Source organism: Crocodylus porosus, unplaced genomic scaffold, assembly GCF_001723895.1.
Source record: "Crocodylus porosus isolate Cpor-Errol unplaced genomic scaffold, CroPor_comp1, whole genome shotgun sequence".
Classification (NCBI taxonomy): Eukaryota; Metazoa; Chordata; order Crocodylia; family Crocodylidae; genus Crocodylus; species Crocodylus porosus.
Window position 1 is genome coordinate 86,590,651 of NW_017728918.1, and position 23,734 is coordinate 86,614,384.

Below are 23,734 nucleotides of genomic sequence, written 5' to 3' on the forward strand. Positions count from 1 at the left end.
GCTGACTTCCTGCCCTTTGGGCAGGGGGCTGGACTCGATGATCTCCCGAGGTCCCTTCCAGCCCTAATGTCTATGAAATCGATGAAATAAGCAGCGAAATACATGTCAGCATGCAAAAAATGGCAGCAGTGCGCTTTTGAACTCAAGCATCTCCAAGGTGTTTTCATTCAAAAGTGCACCACCACCATTTTCTCAGTGCTGACACGCATTTTGCTGCTTATAAAACACGTGCGTTTCAGCGCCAGGCACTTTTCAAAGCACCCAGCACTGCAATGCATGCATGTGTAAAAATGTCCTTAATTGCTACATTCTATGAAGCCTCTATTTAGCATGTAGAAATGGAGATGTTTCCAGAGACTTGTAGCTCAGCCAAATTTGGGTCCGTTTTCAAAGAAAGAGCAAAAAGCATCCCTAACACAAACACTACGCAACTTCGTGTTTCCAGACCTGTTTATTTAATCAAAATTAATCAAGTTAAGGAGGGGAGAAAAGAATATAAGTACGTATAGGGTAGAGAGGCAGTCCAATAGATATCAGTGACCAAAAACATTTGGCTCTTGTGAACTTGCATATTGCAAGTAAAATTTACCACAACAACTGCGAACGTGCAAATAATTGACTAGCGCTCCCTCCATGTATAATCGTACTTAGTTAATCTATTAAGGTGCATTTCTACCCTGCCTTGTGACTGATTTCAGACTAACTTGGCTAACTACCTCTTGTAGTCTGCATCTACCCACAAATGGCAAACAGGCTGAAATACCCATTAAAATCAGATCTGTGGATCTTAACAGACAGGAGAAAGGTATTGGTAAAAGCAGATAGTTATGTACAAGGCAGGATCTTATTGTTTAAATAGCTTATACCACTTGCATCCCCCAAAGTGCTCCATAATTTAGGCGACAGAGGGCTTCTGTTTTTTCAAAAGACAAGCTAGCTGGATGACTACACAACTGACTTCTTAGATATTGCCATAAAAACAGTGGCTTTTGGTTAGTGTTTTTAATTATCTTTTTTACTCTGATTAAGCAGTGTCCAAAAAGTATCATGCAAGCACATAGTTAAGAGACTGAAAGCAAATAAAAATGGAAATCTTTACTGCAATATATTGTAAAAGGCCAAAAAGAAAAACTTCATGGGACTTCTTTAAAACAAGTTACAAATTAATTTAATTGATATAATTATATTAATAAAATTAAATACAGAGTAGTATCAATAGTTTCACAACATGTACTAATATTTTTCAGAGGCTAAGGGAACTGTATTTGAGGTACAATTCAAATTCTGAGAGCTATTAGGATATCATCTACATTAGGACTTATCCTATACTTAATACTAACTTTGGCATATTGAAATAGTATGCATTACCTAATAAAGGCACTATTACTTACTGGGTCCAAATGTAAGACTTCATAAGGGTTGTATTCTTGATATTCTCTGTCTGTTTTGGAAACTTTATATGCAAGAAACAGAAATAATGCCCATCCGGCAAGGAGGATTATTTTCCTGTTTGGAAAAAATATGAAGAATAAAATAAAAGTGCACACAATTCTCTTTACTTTTATTGCAGCATTCTAAATAATTTGTGACCCAAAGTGAGACCATAAACTTAAAAACACCATCAGTATTGGCCGATCCAATAGAACAATTTCAAAACAAACACTAGCAATTATAAAATGGCTGTGAACACTGTGTCATCTGGCTTACAGGGACCTGGTCTACGCTATAAATCTGCCAGCAAAACTTAGGTTCCAAGTGGAAAATTGAGTGGATCCACACATGCACACACAGTTGCTCTAGAACAGCAGAACCTCTTCTTTCCACCAGCACAGCAACAGCCACTCTGCAAGCAACAGAAGGCTTCTGCTGCCATTGGAGACATCACCATAAAGTAATGGAGAAACATCTGTGCTTTCTGCTGACTGCCAGGCCATACCAGGTAAACCATCCCAGAGCATAGTGAAGTTCCTGCCAGTAAAATTGCAGAGTAGGGTAAAAAAAAAAAAAAATAATAATCACACTTTCCATTTAAAACTGGACTGTCCCAACAAAATCCTGTCCTAAGCATACAGGCAGTTTCTTCAGATGAATATTTTCACCCCATTTTCAGGACTCCCTGTACAGGTGTCCACATGCTTTTCCCCCTCCCCCATATTCAGCTGAGACGGGAACTGAAAAAGACCTGAGCATGCAAGAAAGCAAAAGGCGAAGGAAAAGGTTTGGCCTGTTTTGAGATTCAAAACATATGGTCACCCTACAGGAGAAGCTTGTGGTGTAGACAAACCCTAAGCTTTCTCTGTTGATGTTTAAATGGAGGCAAATTAGTGACCAAACCACTTTCCCCTCCTTCACAAAAAATAAAAATCACACCGATTAACAAGTGAGAAAACTTCTCTACATTTTTCATTTCCAAAAGGTACTTTTCACCCAACCCTGGATGTACATGCTACTTAATAAAGCCACAATCAAAAAGAACTAAAACAAAGTGTATTTGGGAGAAGGCAATACAAGGAAAGGTTATAGGAGATGATTAAAACAAAAGAACTGAAATAAATAACATCATATTTAATTGAAAAAGCAGTAACACTGTTAACCCGTGAAAAGGGAATGACAGAATTTTAATTGTTGATAGGATCCAAATCAAATTACTGATTAATGTTAGGTCACCTAGGTTAATTTAACAAGTAATTAAAAGCTGCAACCACAACAACCTCTCTCTGAATTTCAAGCCCTAATAGACACTAATTCACTAACAACTTTTCGTTTTTCAATCGTAACATGTAAACTTATTTTCTGGAGAGGTGCACCAATACATCAGTCTGATATCGGATCAGCACTGATATAAAGAAAATTTACTATATCAGAAATTGGCCATATCAGGCCGATAAATGGCCCATGCATGCGCATAGCTGCAGCACAGCACAGGCAGCAGGGAGCAGAGCCCAGCAGCTTGGACAGCTCCCTCCAGCTGGTAAGTCTGGTGTGGTGGAAGAAAAGGGAAGGGGGGAGACAGGGCAGATCAAGGCCCCTGCAGTGAGGAAGGCATGAGGCTGGGGCAAGCACTGCCCAGCCAGGGCAAGCAGGCATGGGAAGCAGCTGCAGTTTGTCTGGGGAGGGGGCACGGGGGGGAGGGAAATGGCTCCAGCCGTTTTGCACGACTTGGCTAGGAGCCACTGGTCCAGCAGCTTGTCCAGCATTTGGCCCGCTTGCCCAGAAGGGTATATGGGAAGGTGTGTGCCCCCAGGTCTGCGTGGGGTGGGCTGAGGCTGGAGCTGCGCCAAGCTCTTCCCAACAGGGTGGCGCTACAGCCACAAATTCACCGTAGCCCCTTCCCAGCACAGCCCTAGCCTGCTGTAAAGAGCTTAGCGCAGTCTTGGCCCCAGCCCACCCCATGCAGACCTGGGGGTACATGCCTCCCCCATATCCTCCCAGACGAGCAGAAGGAGCAGGAAGAGGAGCTGCAGGGCGAGCACTAAACCAGCAGCTCCTGGCCAAGCAACGGGAGCCGCTCTCCCCATCCCCACGCCCCCTGGATGAGCCACGGGTGCTTCCCACACCTGCCCCCTGGCTGGGCAGCGCTTGCCCCAGTCACTACCCCAGCCCCATGCCTACCTCACAGCAGGGGCCTTGATCTGCCCCCCGCACCTCCTCCCTTCCCCCTTCCACCACACCAGACTTACCAGCTAGAGGCAGCTCTCTACGCTGCCAGGCTGGGAATCATAAGTCAGATCGGTATTGGCAAATATGCCTCCTTAAAAAAAAATTGGCTATCAGTATTGGCTGCTTAAAATCTATATCGGTGCACCCCTAATTTTTAGGACATGAAAGCCATTTCTGTAGTGCAATTAATTCCATCTGTTTTCATTAACAGTTCAAGTTTCTTAACAAAATTACAAACTTAACAAGTGAGAAAGGTAACCCACAGGAAATTCACTTACTTTACTGTAGGAATTATATTTTGTTGTGGTTTTAGTAATCGCAAACGATACCACAAGCATCTTCCATATACTTTTCTTATATTTTTCAATCGATTTTGCTCTGTTAAAAAGAAGGGGAAAAAAACAGTAGTTAGAAATTCATCAAAGTTTATTCCAAACCAAAATGATTCTTATGGTAATATAATAGTGGGGTGTGTAGTACAATTCCAATCTGGGACCTTAAAAGAGTTTCATGATAACAAAAGCAAAAGCTGCTTTATATTTTCAGTTGTTTCTAACCATTAAAATTTATAAGTAGGCCACTTTAGTATGGATGGTTCTGCATCACCTGAACAGGAGCCAATTGTTTCAAGATGCACAAAAAAGGTAAGTAATACTGATAGAAAATGAAAACAGGAGATACAGCTTGTCTATTGAATGCCCCGTAAACCATGTATTTGCTTTTTTAAAGCCATGGTACACAGTCTTCCCTTTTGATATCAGCCATATCAGGCATACCACAAATTAAGCCTTGCACCCTCCCCAAGTGCCACTCCAACCCCCTTCCCCTGCCTGAGCTGCTGTGCTGCTCTGCTTTTTGCCTCCTGCCCTATCTGCCATTTTGCTACCTCCCTCCTCCCCAATGTGCCACATGCCACACACGCAGGCTGCCCATGCCACTCATAACATGCATGCCACAGGCTCATCAGATCTGAGCTACAGCATGGGGACAAAAAGAAAAAAAACCACCATGGGGAAACTGGCTTTGGAATAAAACTAAGAAGGACAATTGGTAATATATGCAAGTAAAACATCAGAGAAATTAGCTGCCTTCACACACAATTACCTTCATTCTCCAAGACTCACTTTGTGAGAGTTATATTAAATAATCTAAATATGAGACAACATGCATTAATAGGCATTATACATTTCTAGTGGGAGAAATGTTGCTCTGCTAGGAACTGGGGGAGTTCACAATGTTTCTCCTGTAAGAAACATGCCAGATCTGGAAGAAAAACAACACTCCTCTTTCAACAAGATGATCTTCCTGTGCAAGAGTTTCTTGTGCAGGAACAAATGTTTCTATGCTTCTCCACTGCTTGACTCCTTCAAGAGACCAGGAGGAGTAGAGCAGCAGGGAAAGGCTCCCTGTACCTTCCCAAAACTGGGGTCACCCTATTCTGAGGAATGCACAGGGAACTGCAATAGGTCAAGTCCCCCCAGGACCAGAAAAAGACAGTGCAAGTCATCACTCTGAGCTTGCCTAAACATGCAAAATGCCTATAACGTTAACGTTTTATAATATAGAACAGGCTTCAACCTGGTTTCATTTTAAAGCTACAAACGAAAACCAAAATGAAAATCTGCATCTTGAGAAAGGATTAAGGTTTCTCATAAGATCTGTAGTCTATTTCCAAGACACAGAGGTTACAGTAACTTCCTTATTCACAAAAATAAGAACATGTCTGTTCATAGATTACCAGGGAATTAAGTGGATAAGAAATTCCGCATGCCTCAAGTCAGTCCATCTTTGCTGACGAATGTTGAGTGACTGGTTTTGTTGTGCTAGGGTTTCTTCCTATTCACTATTTTCCTAGAGGTTTTATACTGGATTTCCCCACAAACTAGCAATGAAGGGAAGTTCAGTGTCCTGGGGAAAAGACAAGAAACGGACCCCAAAGGGTCAAGGAGGACCCCCGGGAGCCGGCACACCCCGGGGGAAACACAGAAAAGGGGAGAACAAACAAAAAACTCCTCACCTGCAGCAGGAACCGCGGCAGGACTGGAAGCAGCAGCGGGACCTGCACAGTTCATTAGCCGCGTCTTTTTAAAAGTTCGGCCAGCTGGTGAGAGGAGGGAGGAGCCCCGGCACGATGAAATAAGAAGAGTGGCTGGCGAGGCGGAAGGGGAGAGGAGACTGAGAAGCACGGGGGAAGTATCCCCAGGACCACTCTCGGAGGAGGGAACAGGCAAGCATACCTCCCACAGGATAGGAGGTTGCCCTGGAGATCTTCAAGATCCAGCTCCAGCTGTTGCTAGATCAAGGGAAAAACAGGTGTCCACGCTGCATGTAGAATTAGGACCCCGGAAAGAGGCTCTGGAGACCCGGCAAAGCAAGTAAGGTACTCTGGTGAGAAAGCCCTGGAGAAAAGAGGGATCCAAGGGATGCATGGCACCAGGTCGAGAGGGATCCTTAAAGGCATTGGCCCGGTCCCAGGGATCTTCCCATGAGGGAGGCGAATGGCCACAACAGCAATTGATGCGGCTGAGAATACAATAAACGACCCTTCAGAGAAAAATCAATAGTCTATGCTGGGAGGGATGTCAAGGGTCAGTTTAATGTATTTGACACTAAGAAAAAAGGCAAAAAAGGTGGCACAGAGGGAACAGCTGGTGGTGGGACCGCATGATTGAGGGCACGCTAGTACTAAGCTGCCTGTGGGTAATAATCAGAGGATCACAATAGTTGTAGATAACTTTCGTTGTCGGTTTCAGTTTGTTTCTTCGTTGTTGTTTCCACTTTTGGGAAGAGAGCAGGACGTAGGATAACCAAAAGCCAAGATCTCCTGGCATTAAGGAAGCTCCTGTTAGATAGGGGACCTAGAAGGGCACGTAGGCCCCTAACAGGTATCTTGGGACCTGAGCAAGACCGGAGATAGGATCCTATATAGGGAGGGTAAGCCGCAAAGAACATTGGCACTCCATCGTGGCTAGGTTCAGGGCAAGGTAGAGGGGAGGTTGGAGGCTTGCAGAAGACCACCGCCCTCAGGCCTTGGAAAGACGCACCCCGGTGGTAAGGCCCCTCCACTTAAAGAATCAAAAGTTGTGGTAAGAGGAATTGGGTGCTAAGACCACCCAGGGAGAGACACCGACACTGAGACCGTAGGGACGAAGCAAAGAACCGCCCTACATATCCAGAGCCGAGCAGCGCAGGACTGAATGATCGAGGCCCGACGGGTGCATACAGCTTCTCCAAGAGATCTTATTTCTGGACTTTTCATACTTTTGCAACATCACACATTAAGGACTCCAGTAAGCAATTCTTAAAATATTTAATGTTTTTCATCAAATCAAGAATTTTTGCAAACTAATGCTTACTAACAGTGGTCTCATATCTGAATAGTGTGAAGACCATTAACAGACATGCTTCAAGGCAAAGCAAATGAAACTGTAAATTATTACTTTCAAAAAGTAACTTCAAGAAACCTTGTTTTCAGACAAGAAGCCACTTGGGAAGGCACAGATCACTCCCACCTTTGACCCATCTTTTGGATACAGGGAAGAGGTCCACTAGTAAGAAGACGTGCACGAATAGACCACCACCACCTGTCTCCTTTGCCATCACCATTCCTACTCTGTAGAGACATCTACAAAACAACACCTGAATGCTTAGTCACAATGTAGAGAAAACAAGCCCTGTCCCACTACATGCCAGCCCTGGAAGTGAGATGGAGAGGACACCTTGAAGAACACCCCTTGCACCACACAAGGCATGTTAAGAGCAGCAGCCTGGAGCACCCCTATGGCCTTAGTTCTGGGGTGGACGCATGTGGAGCAAGAGCTTATTTCTTCAGAGGTGAGACTGAGTACTGCAGGACAGGCAGGTGGGGCTAAGATTGTGGAGCAGTGACAGCACACGGATGGATACAGGGAAGAGGTTCACTAGTGAGAAGAGCTGCACCAACAGACCACCACCACCCATCTCCTTTGCCATCACCGTTCCTACTCTGATCTATTTAGGGCAATGTACTGGAAAACCCACTTCTCTGGCCCTGACCCCATGTTGTCACTGTCCTGCAATCCCAGCCCCAGCTCTGGCCCCTGCACCCACCCATCCCTCTCTTGGATGCTGCTCCCCACCTGGATGCAGGTCCATCCCATCCCATCCACCCAGCTGAGTGCACCCTACTCGCAGGGATCCTGGGTTGATCTCCATGGAGACCCCACCTACCCATTCTGTCTGACGCTTAAGAGATGTTTCATACATCCATCTACCTTTGTCAAACCATAATTGTCTAACGATCAAAGGCCCACTTGAAGTAGCCATTAAAATCTTCAACCATAACAATATTAAATCACTGTCTTATGAAGCATACCTTACATTGCCTTTTTGGGATCTAGACTTTGCAGAACTTGTCTCTCAGGAGGGTGTAAAGAGGTCTGTCCTTGGGAATACCATATTCCCCTGACAGTATTTCACAGTAGAGTCAAAGCACTACGTGCTGGTAGAATCAAAGCACTACATGCAGACCACAGGCTACCCATCCAACTCAAAAACCCAGGTTTTGGCAGAGCAAAGATCAGCACTCATTGCATACTATAGCCCCAAGCAGTTCCACACACTTTATCAAAACATGCAAAACTGGAGCTGCTTTGTTCTACATCGCGCAACAAGGTGGCTAGCAAAATGTAAAGTATTCAGCTGAATGCTTGGAAGGCTTCTCATCTGCTCTGGTAAGTGAAGCTGTAATTAAGGAACAGAAGGGTAGAGCCTTGATACCTCAGGAATTCTGAACTTGAGGAGAGAACAAAATGAAGCTGGAGTCACTGCTATACAAAAATAAAATTAAGCAGATTAAAAAGTGGTTGGGATAGACTGAACCACGAATATGTTCTTCCACTGAGGCAAAAATACCAATGGACTCAATGAAAGGCCAGGCTTAGCCCTGGATTTTCCAGCATGTACATATGACCGTTTCCAAATTCTATAAATCGGGATATTTTCAGCAGTGACAAATGACGAGTGAAACAGGGTGCCATAATGGCTATTACCTAGCTACCAATAATTTGGGCAGGTTGCCTGAACTAGCATCAGAGCTATAGTCTCAATATTAGCTTCAACCTAGCACCAATTTGTCCCTCCTTGTTTCAACTACTTGGCAAGAACATAAATTAACCAATTGTCATTAAGATCAGTAACATCCTTTTACTTTGGGGACTTCTATTCTCAAAGAAGATTAATCTCTCTCCTTTTCATGCCTATGGTACACATCAGGGTGTCTGAGCCCCGGGCTCAATCTCTGGGGTTCTTTCCCAGCTGGATCTGCAGGACCGGCACACCAACAGCTACAGTGCAGCTGAGGGCTGTCACATAGCCCTCACTTGCCTTCCTGCCATGGACAGCCATATTCAGCAGGGCCCACAGGCCCCAATTTCTGCCACAGGCCACACCTCTCCTCAGCCATGTCCCCAGCTTCAGGTAGCATAGCAGGCCAGATCCAGCCTGCACCCCTGGTAAACACTATAAATTAAAGTAGGGGCAGGCAAAATATGACCCGCAGGCTGGATCCGGCCTGCCAGGCTATTTCATCTGGCCCTGCGGGAGGTGCCTACCAACTGACTGTATCCGGCCCAGCCCTGGGGCTGCCCCTCCTGTGCTCACATGAGGCTAAGCCCCACTCACCACTGCAGGGGCAGCACATTGTATGCACCCACTCTCACCCGTGGGACAGCACTGACCCCAGCCCTGCAGGTAGGGAAGCAGCAGCAGGAGGGGAAAGTGGTGACAGGGGAGAATGGTGCTGGTGGCAGGCAGGTAGAACAAGGAGGGGCAGTGGGCAGGTGGGAAGGTAGGGTAGCAGCAGAGGAAGGGTGGCAGCGGCAATGGGAGTGGTGGTGGTGCTGGGTGGGAGGATGGGGCCTGTGCCGTGCCCTGGGCCCGGAGTCAGGAGGGCACCCAGGGCAGTGTGGCAGGAGCATGGAGGCTCCATCGCATGGGGCTTGCAGGCAGTTTCTGGGTTCTCTGCCCAAGCCATCCACCTCCTGGCAAAGCCCCACATAATGAAGCCAGCAGCCTGGCCCCATTCACTGCTATGTGCAGGTCATGGGGAACGGTGGAAAGCTCCATGCTATGGAACCAGGCCAGCTCCGCCCCTCTCCCTGCCACTCTAGCTGAGCCCCAAAGCTGCACTCCTGGCTTCATTGCGCAGAGCTCCCTCAGCAGTATGGAGTTTGGCCATGTGAGCCCCGCGCAATGGAGCCAGTGGCCCACCCACATGCAGTCCTGGGGCTCACCGGGACCATGCGGTGCCATGGGGTGCTGCCCGCTGCTGCCGTTGACAGCAAGGGCTCTGCGCAATGTGGCATGTGTTTGTAGGGGGCCCCCCCCATACACACACACACCCCCAGCCACCCTCTCCCTTCACACACCCAACCCCTCACACCCCCACACCCTCTGCACATCCCCACAAACACCTCCCCCACAAGCCTCCCATACCCACCCACAGCCCCACCTACACACAGCCCCCACCTCAAATTAATACATACCCCCATACCCTTCCCTATATCTCACATACAAACACACCCACAAACTCCATACCCACACCCCTACAAACCCTACAACATATCCCTACAGCCCCCCCACAAACTCCATACCCACATGCCCATACCCCTCCACAAAATACAAGACTTCATCTAAAGCTATTATGCAATCACTTCTATATACATGACTCACACAAATCAGGACAAAATATTTTTTGAAATGAAATTAAAATGTTAGTATAGATGTTTGATTTTTAGTATACAATTCGGTGTTTTTCCAGTTCTAAGATGTCAAATCCCCCCCCAAAAGGAGTACTTTCAGGGGCGAGGGGGAGGGACTTCCAGTAGCAAAAGTCAGGGGGCAGGATTCCTGGTCCCAAAATGGTGACCGAGGCTATGCTTGCAGCCCTCAACTACTCACCAGAACTCATTAAGCAGCCCTTCAGCCAAAATAACTGCCCACCCCTGCATTAAAATACCCAGTTCATTTTCATGACGTATATCCACATCCACTGTTAAGATGTCTCACTCTTCTCCGACTCCATATTTAATACAGGTATTCCACATAATCCAGTACAGAAAGAAATCCATGATTTAATTCATGTTTATGCTATACTGAGGCTTTCAGTTATTACATGCTGCTTTTCAACATGTTCAGTGCCTGAACTGCTGTAGGGTTCAAGAAACAACTTGTACAGCACAGATAGACATGAATGGAGAAAAGGGAATTCACAATCAAGGCATCTGGGCTATGACCCAGATTACTAACAGAGTCCATGCAACTTTCTCATCCACATTCATCATTTTACAGTTGCAGAAAGCATGCAAGGAATGGTTCACAATTATCTGAAAAAAGTGGAAGCTTACATGAAAATGCCTATTCTGAAAAAAATATAGCTGTTTTTGACACCATTGGAACCACTATCTACACATACAGTTTCAAAAGTAACCAGCAATCAGACAAAGACAGCTGAATAAGACGACACACTTTTAATATGCAAAGGCCATCCTCCTCTCCCCTCACCCCTCTGTACATCTTAGCATTGTAAGAACAACTGCACAAAAGGTTCAAGGGTTCTTGTGGACATGCACAAAAATATACTTAAAGGCAGCATCCTGAAATAGTTCCAAACACACTTGGGCATCAGGTGTTTAAACTACTACACTGGGAGGACCTGGTTGACACTTTTGAGCCTCACCATCTCTAAAGATGAAAACCTTTCTTCGCTCTCAACAGTAACAAAACTAGGCAGATGCCTCTGCAAGTTACCTTTCCCTGCAACACTCTCTGTCCACCTGCAATTCTAACGCACAGGAACAAAAGGGACCACCTGGATCACTAATATCCCCAGCTAACAAAAGACAACCACGGCATACAATCTATTTCATAAATTGATCAAGGTCCACCTTGGTAAGAGGTTTTCTTGCCTCCACAACTTCTTTTGGTAGGCTAATCCAGAACCTCACTCTGATGGCTAGAAACAATCTTTTACTTTCGAGCCCACATTTATTCATGACCAGTTGATGCTAAGTTGTTCTTACCCTTCCATTTAAACAGATGTTTCCCATCTTGGATCTTGCCCTTCCTTCCTACCCCTACATCAGATCTTTGATTCTCCTGATATAAACACCTTTTTTGCTGCAGGCATCTGTAGCACAAAATTGGTGTTCAAGTCACTGGTATGAAGCACACCGAGATCAACCCCACAGAAAGAACAATCTCACGTGCTATCCTGAGTGCTTGGCAACTAATCTGTGCAAATAAATTAGGACAATACATCTGAGTTATGAACTGCCTTTTGGAAGCAGCATAAGACTATTCAATGTTACAGCATGTGTTCTGCCTCCTTTGGTAGGTACAAGAAGACCTGATTCTCCGTTGTGGGAACAATGTGCCTTCCAACCTGTTTTACAACTGGGTGGAGGTACTTGTAGCTGATTTGTTAAAGAGACTGAAAAGCTATCCCTTGGGTGAAAAGCAAGCCCAGGAACAGTCAATTAAGTGACTATGCCAGTACAGATTTAGTAAGTCTTTGTAGCTCAAGTTCTAAGACTCACCGAATGCTCCTGAGTAAACTTGCCATAAGTCTGAGACTGAAAAAATAAAGGGAAAAAAAAAAAATAATCAATCTCCATTTCTTCTCCACCTCCACAGGAACACGGTCAAGAAGCAGTCTCTGTTCACACCCACTCAGGGTGTGCCACTGCCTAGAAGTTAGGTAATGTAGGAAGCTTAAAGCAGCACTGAGCACACTCCGAGAAGCACATCCAAAACAGAAAACCCAAGAACAGCTCTGAGTACATGCTCAGAACCACTCTAGAGCCAACTACGCTGCCTAATTTTCTATCTTTGATACATACTGAGCACAAATTAAAGGGCAGGTCTTACTTTTTAGTGGCACAAAAAATTAGAGGTGCACAGATAGAGATTTTTTTGGCCATGTCAGGTAGTCACTGAGGACGGGTGCATACCTTTAGATCCGGTTGACATTCACCGGTCTTCTCCAGGGACACTGCAACCCTCGGTCAGTCCGAGTGGGGCGCTTACACACACTCTCTTCCCGCCTGCCATGACTTTGATGTTTTTATTTTCTGAAGTTGTTAATGAAAGGGAGGGGTAGTAACTACCCCGCCTCCACCACGACTGACCATTGGTGCCTGCGTTGAGCTCCGTGTCAAGGAAACAAAGAAAATGGGGGGAATGACAAAATGACCAGGTGAAAATGTTCTTCATTGCTTTCTCTCTCTCTCTCTCTCTATTTTTATTATGATGCATGCCAAATTTTTTTCTCCGGGAATTGGGTCCTGGACGACCCCCTGACTTAATTTGTTGCCTCACTGGCCAACTCTTCCACCCCTGCAGGCAGATGGGGAGTCCCCTTACTTTCCTTAATGACTACAGCAGCACCCAGTTTAATAGGCAGCCCGCAGTGATCAATCAGTGTTAATGAAACAAACTCGCCAGCGGCTCGGAAGCATCCACCCCTCTAATCTTACTCTTTTTACTTTCCTTTTTTTTTCCTTCTTCTTTTCTTCTTCCACTCTTTTAACGTGGGCTGCCCGCAGCCCCCTGATACCGCTCCAGCCGTGGATTCACACCAATCTGCCTCACCTGCCTAGGTGCTAAAGCTGGGCTGGGGCGAACCAGGAGCTCCTGCCATAGCGTTGAGGTCCTAATCTGGGTAGGTTCCTGCCTGTGGCTGAGGGAACATCCGAGGTGAGTATCCTTTTGCTGGTGTCACTGGGCATAACCCTGGGTAACTCAGAGGGATGGAAGACCACGAGTGTCGAGGAAGTCCTTCTGCTCCAGGCTCAGAAGAGCAAAAACCCCCCCTTGCCCAACCTTTGTAACCCTTTCTTTGGCGCCTGCAATCTCCTGTCCTTCTGGAAAGCAGGCGAGCTAAAACTGTTATCTGTGGAATGCAAGGGCACCGCTCGGAGAGAGAAAGGAGGAGGGAAAGGGGAGAAAGAGGGGGGCCAGCTGGTGGAAAATCATTGACAGCAGTGAAACTGACCAGGGTATAAAGATCCCGCTGTTGCAGGGTTAGGTGTGCAGGATTTGAGACAATACAGTCTCCCTGTGCCTTTTACTTGAGCTCAAATAAACTCTGTCTGCTTCTCCCCCAGTGTGTTTATTTGGCGTGACGCACACCGGGCAACGAACCCAATTGTTGCCTCCCTCGGGCACCTTGTGCCGGCAAAACTTTGGTCCTTCACAGGCCAATACCAATGGCCGATTTTTAACAAGCCATATCAGCCAATGCCGAACTGATTGTTGATACGCAGCCCAGCAGCTTCCAGCTGGATAGCAGCATCCAGCTGTTAAATCTGTTGGGGTGGAAGGGGCAGACCAAGGTCCCCCATGGTGAGGGAGGAAGTGGGGCTGGTGCTTATCCAGGGGGTACAGGGAGGGGGGATGGCTCCTGCCACTGCATGCACCCCTGAGGCAGGCATGGGGGCATGTGCTGCCTGGATTGGTGCAGGATGATGGTGGGTTGCCAGCTGGGGGCAGGAGTAGTGCTAGGCTCTTCCCGGAGGAGGCTGGGCTGGGGCTGCATGTGGGGTGAGTAGTAGCAGTACTGGGAAGGAGACTATGGGGGGGGCTATAGCCACCCTAATATTTGCCATAGGACCCCCACAAAGCCCCCTTCCCAGTGTGTGCTGCCGCTGCCCACTCCACACACAGCCCTGACCCAACCCCCGACCAGGAAAAGCCTGACGCCACCCCCAGCCTGCGCTCGCCCCACACAGATCCAGGGGGCACACCCCCCCGACAATGCCTGCCTTAGTGGTGCACACAGTGGCCAGAGCCATCCACCCCCTCCCTGTGTTCCCCAGACAAGCCACTCATGGCTCCGTTCCACCCTGCCATGGCTGTGCAGCGCCTGCCCCTGCCCAGCGCCATCCCCACTCTCTCCCTCACCATGGGGGCCTCAGTCTGCCCCCCAAGACCCCTTTGCTCTCCCTTCCCTCCCCACCCACCCGCAACAGACTTACCAGCCGGATGCTGCACTCCTGGCCGCATACATGCTGCAGCTGCGTGCATGCACGTGGCATTTAAAGTCGGCAACATTATTGGCCACATCAGCCAAAAAAGAGTCAATGCCAATATGGACCAATGCATCAGTCCACCTCTAACAAAAAGCAGTACAGAAAAAGTCAACAAGTTTCTCACTTTTGCAACTCTTAGGGAAAGAGTGATAAATTAAACATCTATCAGGTATGTATAACTCCTTAAGGGAGACAGGCACCAGGACTGTCAATCAGTGGGCTGCATCATGAAGATGGACAAGTTTTAAAGCCAGGGCTTCTTTTAGCCAGGGTGACTAATTCTCAGTACCACGGACTGTCCCCTAGCCTTTAAAAAAAAATAAATATAATTATTATTTAACAGAAGTTAAAATGTCAAGGGAGCAAGTAAAGCAAGAAAAGTGGCATAGTGGTGGTGATACAGCGTAAAAGGATATTATAGTAGTCCTGTTTCACCTCCATGAATGGCAGAAGAATCTGAGGGATAGTTTAGCCACCTGCACCCTTTGTGTGTCAGAGGCAAGGGAGGGAAAGGGGGAGGATAGAAAACATCTACCATCCAGTAATAGCCCCCAAAGATTACGCTGGACAAAACAGAACCCTGTATACAGGGCACACAATGCTCAAGACTGTTGGGTTTTGAAGGAAAGCTGCTTTACATTTAAAAGGTATTATCAGTTTGGGTTTTAATCTTCACCCCAATCACCCATTTCACTCCTACCTGCCTTCCCTGGTACCCTCCTACTCCTGAGGCACCGTGTCACTTCCCTTCCTTGCTGGACTGTACCCCATGCTAAATGTTAACCAGAAATGTATTACCAATATAAATATATTTATTGTTTAAAAGTTGAACCTTTCACATCCCTATTGTCAATACATAAGTTCTAGTACACTGCTTAGTGTGTCACTTAGACAAACTTGAAGGTCATTTAGATGTATTGATGTATATAAGCAGTAATACTAGAACTTCTGTAGTGCAATAAACTTGAAATATTTCTCAAAAAATTCTTGGTCTCATTCAGTAGCTGACTGTTTGGCTGAAGCAATAGTGTCCAGTGAGCAACAGTCTCTTGGATGGGTGGGGAGGAAAGCAAAGCACCTTACAGTGCTAGAGTACTGTGGTGTAGCTTCTTTCAGAAGAGAACACATAGAGACATTTGGTCTCTCAGGAGAAACTTCCGTGGGAGTGATTTAACCCTGTCTATCCTGGGTTATTTTGCTTTGGAAGAAAAATGTTGAACATCTGTACATTCGTAGCATCTTCTGGGGGAGCAGCAACTTTCCCAGAAGAAACTGAATGTCTGTACATGGTCTCTATCTCTTCCAAAAATCTGACTATCCTGTTGCACAAAATTAGCAGCTTTAATGATCTGTTATTTTTGTGCAGATGTCTCCAGAGTAATTTAAAAAGAAATGTACTGGCTGACAGGGTTTTTTGTTTTAAAAAATGTTCTTTATAATACGAGCAAAGACTTAGGTGCTACTTGTATTCCTACTAAAATGAAGAAATGCAGTCATATATCTTTTTAAAGTACTTATACTATTGAGTATTGGTCTTAATGAAAAGGATTCTAGCAAATTTTATCTCTCTTATTTAAAAAGTCTTTTTATGAAAAACTACCCTTCAGAATGGTACATACAATCTTGTGCAGATGAGAAGTTTCATAATAAAAAGGATTTTTTCTTCCTGGTTGATTCAGATATTCAAAACTAATTGGAAGATATAGTAGAATAGAAGAAATTTAAGCTTAATAAAACTTACTATATCGCATTCTAACGTCCAATTAAAACTGGTTTTACACATGATAAAGAACCTTATTCAAACTTCTTTCAAAGCAACAATGCTTGAATAATGCCCAGACACTCTTGGGTACTCTACAACTGTGAAGGCTTCCTGTCTGGCACCTCTCCTTGAAATGCGGGACCTGCAGTCCAACTGTCTTTAGTCCCGAGACCAGAGCTGGAACTTCCACAGTAGCCTGTGCATTCTTTCAGAGTGCAACGCTGTTGGCGCTCTAGGTTGTAATGTAATAGGCTCAAATAATAGACAGAATAAGAAACATTGGCTTTTCAAAGGAACTTGTTCAAATCTATACCTTGAGCCCTTAGATGGCAAGAGAGACTTACAGATCTGTGGGAAAACAACAGACATCTGAATGCTTTTTTTTTTTTCCTCAGAATCTGTTTTGAGCAAGAGGATTTGCTTAGGGGCAGTGTTCCTTCAGAGAATCTTCCCTGAAACGGAAGTCTACTTCCTTCCTTATGGTCCCTCCCTGTGCACTGAGAACACCCACGTAGGGAGTAAGGAATAGCTAGGAGAAACTGTACATTCACATGCAAACATTTTTCACAGTTAAGTGCATGTATTGGGAAGCCCTTTAACTCTGTTTCAGTACACAGAAGTTTGTTAACGATTCTGTAGAGATTAAAGAATCAAATTTCTTGGAATTTAGACTGAAGATTATTCTTTGCATTTCCTCTCTTGAGGATATGATCTCTGCTTTGTGCTACACTCCATCAAGGGACAAAAGCAAACAGCTGGCACAAACGGTTTACAAACAAGTCAAAAGCACAGACCTCATTGTATAATAAAGCTGTCTTTATTCTCCATACACCATGTTTCAATTCCATTTAGCATTAGCATTTATGTCTTGAAGAATTTAAAGTCTACTGTTGGTCTTGCATTCTCTCTCTAGAATCTTAATTCAAAAGTTGCTCTAGAACATTTAAAAGTATTTAAGTTAATGTTAAAAATAACATGACCTGAAATAGAAAATGTCCATCTTACAAAGGGGTGGGCAAAATATGGCCCACGAGCCGCATATAGCCTGCCAGGCCATTCTATCTGGCCCACAAGGCCCCTAAAAACTTTAGAAAATTATTATTTATCTGCTCCTGGCTGCCTGTCAGATGACAGGAGCCAGGGGAAGTAGTACCCAGGTGAAGCTGGCAGCAGGACCCAGCAGCAAGGCCCGCCCAGCCCCCACCCTCCCCTTCAACCAGAAGCCCCTGCCTAGCAGAGGCTTCTGACCTGGGACCGTGGGGCTGGTTCCTGCTTTCCTGCACTGGAGAGGGAAATGCAGCCCTTGACAGCTTGCCAAAACTCAGTAAGTGGCCCTTCACACAAAATAAGTGCCCGTCCCAATCTTACAGCTTGCTCACGTTTTGCAGCTTTGTTGATGGGCATCTGAAGTTCCCATTTCATGCTCCAGCCAATCCATCACTATTTATGCAACACTTTGAAAAAGTTCACCGATATCTCTTCTCAAGATCTTAAAATCAAATTATTATTAACATTTGCAAGTAGAACTGTGAGTTTGGAACTAGATCAGCATCCTTCTTATGACATTTACACAAGTCCAGAAACAGAAGAGGCAATGAGTTAGAAAAATACAACCTTTCTATGACAACTGAGCTTGGACACCTTTTGGAATCACTGTAAGACCTTCCTATTTGGGCAGGCATTTAACCAAGAAAAATAGGGTAAAATGATGTTTAGGGGAGGTCCCTGTTTTAGCTTGATTTTCTAGGTTCCCTTTAATATGTTTTGTTCTCCTGTTGCTCTCCTGCTTGTAGGATATTCTGTTTTCTTATTGTAAATCATCGTGAGCTTTTATTCAGACGGGCGGTGTAAGAATCAAAATAAAACTGCATTTTAAGACTGAAAAGCAATGAAGTAGTCTTTATTAGAGCAGTGACATGGACCAAATGTCCTTATGGAGACAGGAAAGGTGAAGGAGAGCTATGGAAAATGACAACCTGATTTTTACAAACTTCCATGAAACCAAGTTGCTAGGAAAGGGCATCAAGCTGGAAAGGAATCAAGATAGAGATTAACACATGAACACACTTGCAGTGCTCGTGCATACTCCTTTTTGTGCATGCATGCATACGTGGGCTTTTAATGCCACAGGAATGGGGGGGGAGAGAGGGGAGAGACAAAAGAAAAAAGCAGGCAAGGTGGTGCAGAGCAAGTGTAGTAATCACCCACTACACTTTTCATTGCACGTAAGATGTATCAGGCATATATGCACGCATACACTCTCTCTCTCAACTGCATTTCATTTTTATAAAACTGACCCACTTACAAAATGTTCCATGTGCCCCTTGAACATATTAATACCAACACACTATTTCAGACTAACGGACAAATCTGTAGTCAGCAGGTCAGGCCAACTTCTTCCCTGCAAATGTCAATGCTGACAGGTGCAGAGTGACAACTGACCTTACTAAAAGCAGCTCCTGTTCTACATCATCCCATGCAAGTAAAGTTAACTACAATTTAAAATCATTGTAACATCATTCATCAGCAAGATTTCCCACGATTAATAAAAAAAAGTTATTATTAACAGTCTATCAGGTCACTAAGGAACAACATGTAAGCCTTCATATTTTTCAGGTAAGAGCAAATCACTTCCCTAGTCTCTTTCTATGGCTCCTTATATTATCTTATGAAAAATGCCTGCAGATGAATTTGTACATCACAGACTACAGAAACAGACGATTCAAATATAATTTGGAAAAGGAGAAAGGTCTATACAGCAGACTTCCATAAAGTCTTTTTCTTCAACATTCTCTTGCAGATCGGCCAAGACTGACAACGCTGTATAATGCGTTGGGCTTTGGCAGTGTAACCTTTTCAGTTCTTTGTTGAATACAGGCCTGGAAAGTTAAACGTAGTAGCTGGCTTCTTGTCACGTTGTCACCAAGAGGAGCCACAATGGAGTCATGTATTACACGAAAAGCAGGCCTCACTATCCATGACAACCCTGACAGGCGATATGATAAGAGCACCAACACGTGTCTTGAGGGATGGGATGTGTGAGGGGAGAGAGCAGGGCTGGAGAAAAGCCCCAGGAAAACTTAAAACACTTACCATAGATACAGAGAGGAGCCCCACTGGAGCAGGAAGTGTGCCACCACGCTCCTGCAGCATGTACTCCCTCTGGATTGGTGGAGTGAACATGAGCACAGGTCTTTCCAGCCCCAGAGAGGGGCAGCCAAACAGGGGTCATGGAAGGTCTTCCGCATTCACTCCTAATCTGCCAAGTCAGCAATATCCAACAGCTGTCCATGAATGCAAAGAGTGAGCCTGCTAGCCAGGGCGGTTGGAAGACCACCGACAAAGCCCTGGAGAGACAGCACCAGGGAACGGAAGACTGGAGCAATGAGGATGAAGGCAACAAGCCGGCAGAGAGAGCAGGCTGCCACTGTGAGTGGGGCTGGGGATTGCTAAGGGCCCAGCCCCTTTTTGTTGGGGTTTTTTTGGTACGTGTTCTTTGTCCGGGTTTTACTTTTTCTCTCCCTCTGCTGGGGAAGGGAGCAGGAAGAGAGCTCCCTCCTTGCAAGAACCCTCTGGGTCCTGGCCCTGAGGAATCAAGCTGGGATGGAACTGATGTTGGGGAAGAGCCATTCGTCCTGTGAGGGAACAATGCAATTTGGCCCAGGCCCCACAAAGGGGTATGAACTGATTTAAGTTGATTGTTTTATGGACCCTTGCCAAACTGATCCAAATTGAGTGACTTATGAACCTGGGAAGGATTTGATTCAAGTTGATTGTCCTATGGCCCTTAGATGAACTGATCCAAATTGATCAACCCCTGAATTGGGGATGAATTAAGTTGACTGTTTTATGGACCCTTAAATGAAATGATCTAATTTGGTTGATCCACGAGCCTGTAATGAACTGAATCAAGTTGATGGCCTTATGGAGCCTTGCTGAATTGTTCTGAACCCATTCAATAAGCCAGTAATTTACTGCCAATGGTATAGCTGGTCAACATAAGATCAAGACCCTGATGTGCATCATCCAACTGGATGTGGTAAGAATGGAGCATAAGGGGAGTAGAAGCCTGACAAAGCAAGGCTGAAGACCAGGCAGAATCGTCACTTGACCTGTACCCAACTCCCAATAATTAAAAATGTACATCAAGATGTGGCAGGCAAGAGGAACATCTGAGGCTGATAGTGACAATACTATCCAGTTTCCTCAACAGCTCCCTCAGGGCACTGGGCAAGGGGGGTGGGGAAATGGGAGGCAGCTTATCATACACACCCCCAACAACCTACAGCAGATTCTCCCTCCATTTGAGGCAATTCGGAACCACAAACTTCCATGAGTTGACACCGATAGTGCATTTTTTAAAATCAGCCTTGAAGATATCCTCGAAGTACTTTCTCTGCCCTCCCCTTGAGTAAACATGCAGCTTGGCTGAGCTGGGAGAATAAAACTTGCTTTGGGACTCTGTAATCAGACATCCAGATGACACAGCCAGCCTAACAAAGTTGATGTCAGATGATCATCTTCTCAACACTCATGCTTGCTGGAGGACACTAATGTTGACACACCTGTCTTCCCACAGGATTTGGAGGACCTTCTGCAGACAGCATTGATAGTACTTCTCCAACAATTTTAGATGTCTCCCATACATTGTCCATGTCTCAGCTTCATACAGCAAGGTGGGAACCACTCTATAAAATTCTATTAATCTGATCTATTAACACTGAACAAAGCATTTTTCAGAAATCAAGTGCATTTTCTCTGCAGAGCTTCTAAAATAAGTAGTACAACATCAGGCAAAAGAATCTAACCCACATTTTCCATATAACCACAGAGCAATGCATACCTTATCTAATAAAAATTGACAGCTTTATTCAGAGTTTTAATATTGATAGCCCTTGAACTATCACTGTTATGGAACCATTTGTTCATTGTGGTTTAAGAATCAAATTGTATGTCAGTAATGTTTACTAGCACAGAAGTCATAAATAGGCGCATTTGTATCTGAACGTAACTGCTTTAAACCTCTGTTCTTCAGAAACTTGAAAATAAGTCTTTATTCCAAGAACAATTTCCAAAAGCTGAATTATTTCTCATGTACATATGTAATGGCTCCTCTTTCCCTGCAATAAAGAGCTGCAGAATTGTCCAAACTACTCATAATTATAGAAATTGCTAAACTGTTCTGTAGAATATAGCAAAGGTACACCGATATATTGGTCCAATATCAAACCAGCACCAATACACACTCAATTTTGTTTATTGGAAATCAGCCTGATGGGGCCGATAATTCGGCTGATAAATGCCAGTGCATGCATGCAGCTGCAGCGCAGCATGCAGGCAGCCGAGCACAGCCTGGCAGTGTGGACAAGCTGTGTGCAGCTGGTAAATCTGTTGGGGTGGAAGGGGAGGGGGTAGGGAAGGGGCATGGAGGGGGCAGATCAAGGCTCCTGGCAGTGAGGAATGGTGTGGGGTAGGGGCTGGGGCAAGCACTGCCCAGCCAGGGCAGGTGCAATACAGAGCCACGGCTCATCCGGGGCAGAGTGGAGGAGGGCTCCTGCTGTTCTGCCAACCCCAAGAGGGCAGGGACCACGCGCCCTCGGATCTGTGTGGGGCACGGGCAAGTTGGGCTGTAGCTGTAACCAAAACTATGCCAAGTTCTTCCCAGCACGTGGGGTGGGGTTGGGCTTGGGCCATACTTGGTGCAGGCAGCAGCAGCACTGGGAGGGAGGTATGGTGAATTTTGGGGGGCTGCAGCCTCCCCCGGGAGCCCTCCTCCCAGTGCCACTGCTGCCCACCCCAAACACAGCCTGGCACAGCCCTGACCCCAACCCCAGCCCACAACTGCAGCCCACCCTGCTCCACCCCACCCAGATCCAGGGGCACATTCCCCCCCCGCCACCCATTTGCACAAAGCAGCAGGAGCCACCCTCCCCCACACAAGCCATGGCTCCATCCCATGCCTACCCTGCCCCAGCTGGGCAGCACTTGCCCCAGCCTCACTCCTCCCTCACCACAGGGGCCTTGATCTGCCCCCTCTTCCCTTCCCCCACAACACACTTAACAGCTCCACACAGCTATATTGGAAATCTGATCAGTATTGGCCAACATGCCTCCTTAAAAATTGGATATTGATATTGGCTCCAAAAATCTCTATCAGTGCACCCCTACAATATAGGATTATTAATTTTATTTTACCACTAGGAAGCCATGATGTTAGTAATAACATTAAAGCATTTTAACAAAGACTCCATGAAAACAGGCACATTTTTCGAAGAAAGTGCAGTTTTAACAGCTTTAAAATGAGTGCAACAACATTGTTTATGAGGTCTTAATTACAGAACAAATATGAAGTCAATAATGCCTGGTAAAAAGATACATCTCTCAGGCAGCTTCTCTGTTTTTTCAGTTACGTTTATGACTAGCACACTACTGCCCAATGATATATAAAAGCGTACTCTCATAGTGTATAATATACTACCCTGTTGCAGTTAAACCAACAAGCTGCTTAAACTGAAGAAATGTAATTATTTAATGCAGATGACCCGGTTGTCAAAACTTCTGACAAAAAAAAAAATAATAATTTTTTAGCCTTATACATCCTAGGCTTTGGAATTTCTGACATTTACCAAAGGTTACATGTAAAAAGGAAAAAATAAAGAAGTTTAAAATCACACAAAGTGCAAAACGAGGCAAAAATGAGTAAGTCCAATTTCATGTCACCCATCACATGGGAGCAAGCAAGACAGACAGTGAGAATGGTTTGAAAAGAATTAAATTAGTCTCTGCAATTAAAGGCAGCATGGACAATCTGATGGGGCTTGACCCTGGAAGTCAAATCCAAATAGGTATAGATCATCGTGGCCAAGTACAAACATTCGTTTCTAGAGGTGGAAAATTTCCATCACTAGAATGTATTTCAGGAGATGCTCAATCTGCAGTCATCCCCTCTCCTCTTTCTAGAGGTGCACCGATACATTGGTCTGACATTGGATCGGTACCAACATAAAGAAAACTGGCTGTATTGGGTATTGGCCCAATGGGGCTGGTAATTTGGCCAATAAATGCCTGTGCTGGGCACAGCACAGCACTCAAGCAGCGAGAAGCACAGCCAGCAGCATGGAGAGCTGCCTCCAGCCGGTAAGTCCAGTGTGGTGGAAAAGGAGGGAAAGGGTGTCAGATCAATGCCCCTTGCGATGAGGGAGGGGGCACAGGCAGGTGCTGCCCAGGCTGGGGGGGAGGGGGG

General features: G+C 45.5%; 1 protein-coding gene and 1 long non-coding RNA gene across 2 annotated transcripts in view; one reads left to right on the top strand and one right to left on the bottom strand.

The window, feature by feature from the left end:
- SEC63 (SEC63 homolog, protein translocation regulator) overlaps positions 1-23,734 on the bottom strand; it is a 97,078-nt gene that overhangs the window by 67,555 nt on the left and 5,789 nt on the right. Inside the window, exons 2-3 of the mRNA XM_019537860.1 lie at positions 3,939-4,038; positions 1,392-1,506 (exon numbers count right to left, since the gene is read on the bottom strand). Of these exons, the coding sequence (XP_019393405.1) occupies positions 1,392-1,506; positions 3,939-4,038 (215 nt within the window). The remainder of the gene's footprint in view (positions 1-1,391; positions 1,507-3,938; positions 4,039-23,734) is intronic.
- Positions 13,226-19,493, top strand: LOC109311918. The gene is made up of 2 exons (XR_002101658.1): positions 13,226-13,395; positions 19,292-19,493. It is a non-coding gene; the product is annotated as an uncharacterized LOC109311918 (long non-coding RNA).